Source organism: Thunnus maccoyii, chromosome 21 (genome assembly GCF_910596095.1).
Source record: "Thunnus maccoyii chromosome 21, fThuMac1.1, whole genome shotgun sequence".
Classification (NCBI taxonomy): Eukaryota; Metazoa; Chordata; class Actinopteri; order Scombriformes; family Scombridae; genus Thunnus; species Thunnus maccoyii.
The window spans coordinates 13,347,376-13,350,158 of NC_056553.1; the positions used below are offsets into that span (position 1 = coordinate 13,347,376).

Genomic DNA, 2,783 nt, shown 5'->3' on the forward strand with positions numbered 1-2,783 from the left:
CACCAACCACTGAGCACTAAAAACATACAGTATGGATACCTATTAGGGATTTTATTGTTGTTTTTTTATGTGGAAATTAAAAAGAAATATTAAAGTGTAAAAATACCACATATTTATGTAAACAGGTGGCAGCGTATTATGTCCCCAGTATATCCATAAATTTGTATATTTGTATTTTATTTCTGGACAGTCAAATGTATTTCTCATAACCTGGCAACCCTTCTTTTTCTCACTAATGGCTGATTTTAAAAATATATGTAAAGCACTAGTTAATGATTTATTAATTATTAATAGTTACTACTTTATCTTTATCTTATTGATCTATCTATATCCTGGGTCTCTTTCTCTCTTTCTTTTCCTGATGATATGAAATTGTCAAAATCTTAAAGCAAAAATGATCAGCCTTTGTTTTCTACAATCAAAATATTCTACTGCACTCTATGGAAAACACTAAAGCACCATCTGTTACTCAATGACTAAAAAGCCTTTCAAGCTGCCTGACCATGGAGAAGCTGACACACAGGATGCTGCAGAAGGACATTTACAAACATTCCCAGTAATATGGGGACGCTTTAATCACCATCTGGAGACTAAGTTACCAACTTTATACTTTCTGATGAACTGATTGAGAAATGAAGTTTATGTATGACAATATGCTGAACTAATGAACTTTATTTTTCCTTCTTCTTGTTTGTATTGTTTTTTGTTTTGTTTTACTTTGTATGTATTTACTGCATGTGTAAAAATATAAGAACCAATAAATATATTCAAGCAAAAAAGAAAGTTACTTCTTTATAAAGACAGACTTATCAGAAAGTTAAAACTTTATTCCTGTATTAATTTTATATTAAATGTTGTTACTTTGGCTTTTATAATTGTTATATCTGCAATATCATGAATTTTTAAACATTTTTTTAAAGACATACACAAATAAAACAGAAATGAAACAATGTCGCCCTCGCGTGGCCTTAACTGGACATGTCTCACGCATCAACTGTTGCTGCATTCATGTGCTCCTCGGATGGTCCCCTTTCCCGAGTTGGGAAGTCGTTCTTCCGACTTTAGTGTGTGTTCATGAGCTTTTAATTCGTAATGTGGAAATAACTTGGAAGGTGCAAAGAAGATATGCTGTATTTTGTGAATTTTCTCGGTTGGGATCTCATCCGACACCTTATGAATGTCACATGTTTCCTAGGATGGTGAAGTCATGACCTGCCCTTCTCTGCCTCTGATTGGCTGACCCTGAGCTTGTTACCCTAATCCTGACCAATCGTATTCCTCATACCTAAACCTAACCAATCCGACCACCGAAGGCAACGAGTACTAGCCAATCAGAGGCAAAGTAGGGTGGGTCATGAGTTGACTGTCCTAGGAAAAAAAAAAAATCGGCGACCCGGATGTAATTTCTTGTGTTTTTCCGTTTCACCACACGTGGGTACCGGATATTTAACAGTACTATCATGGCAGCGTGCAATGTTGAGGCGCTGTTGGCCAAAGCTGAGCAAGATGAGGCAGAAAAGCTAAAAAGTATATCCGTCCAGAAAGAGCTGGACCTGGAGTTTGACATCGGCAACCTGCTAGCTTGTGACAGAAACCGCGTTGAGACCCGGGACTTGAGAGAGCAGAAAGAGGACTTCCTCCGCGCATTGGCCCGCGACAACACGCAGCTGCTGGTCAATGAAATCTGGAAACAGCCCACGGAGAGAGTCGAGGAGGCGATCGTGGTCAAACTACCGGACCCGGCGACCCCGCTGCCCAGAGAGAAACCTCCACCGAAGGCCAAACCTCCCACAAAATGGGAAGAGTTCGCCAAGCTGAAGGGCATACAGAAGAAGAAGAAGACCAACCTGGTTTGGGATGAAACGGCGAAGGAGTGGAGGCGCCGCTGGGGCTACAAGAGGGCCAAAGATGACACCAAAGAGTGGCTGATCGAGGTGCCGGAGACCGCAGACCCGAATGAGGACCAGTTCGCCAAACGCGTCAAAGCCAAGAAGGAGAGAGTGGCCAAGAATGAGTTCAACCGGCTGAAGAACATCGCCAGAGCGCAGAAGATCAAAGTGCCAGGTGTGGGGCTCACCCCCGTAGCCCAGCAGTCTAAAGACGAGCTGGCCAGAGCTGTGAGTGTGGCCCGGAGCTCCACAGCCTCCGCCGGAAAGTTCCAGGACCGCCTGCCCAAAGAAAAACCACCGAGGAACACAGGCAAGAAGAGGAAGTTTCAGCCCCTCATCGGTGACTTTTCCAGTGAGAAGCAGAAGCAGCTGGAGCTTCTGAAAATCATGGACAGCAAGAAGCCCAAGTTGGACATCACCAAGGCTGTCAACAAGCAGATGAGAGAGGAAGACAGGGAGGAGGCCGCGGCCAAATACAAGAAAGGAGGAGCAGGGAAGAGGGGACGCAAAGGCAACATGCCAGGAAAAGGCAAAGGGAAGGGTATGAGAGGGAAAGGAGGGAAAGCAGCAGGAGGAGGAGGAGGTGGTGGTGGGAAGAAGAGAGGCAAACCTGGGAAGCACTGAGACCTGGAGCCTCCTGTGTCCTGCTGCTTCTGTTTGTGCCTTGGCTTCAAAGCACTGAACTGGACTTACATGATGCAATATGAAATGACTGTGTGATAGCTGAGAAGCTGTGACTGTCCACGATTCCTGTCTCTTTTTCAAATGCATCTTTTAAGTGTCACACATTGTGTAAATACTGGCCATTTGACATGTTTAATATGTGTAATATTAATGGAGAACACTTGGATAAAAAGTTTACTAAAGCAAAAATTAAAGGCAGATGATTGTTTC

At 43.3% G+C, this 2,783-nt stretch overlaps 1 protein-coding gene across 1 annotated transcript; it reads left to right on the forward strand.

Annotated features, from left to right (window-relative positions):
- Positions 1-1,407: 1,407 nt before the first annotated feature.
- rrs1 (ribosome biogenesis regulator 1 homolog) lies at positions 1,408-2,783 on the forward strand. Its single transcript, XM_042399398.1, has one exon. It carries the CDS (start codon positions 1,461-1,463, stop codon positions 2,511-2,513), a length of 1,053 nt encoding a protein of 350 aa, XP_042255332.1. The 5' UTR covers positions 1,408-1,460; the 3' UTR covers positions 2,514-2,783.

Coding starts and splice junctions, on each gene's coding strand:
- rrs1 (XM_042399398.1), top strand. CDS start 1,461: ATGGCAGCGTGCAATGTTGAGGCGCTGTTGGCCAAAGCTGAGCAAGAT.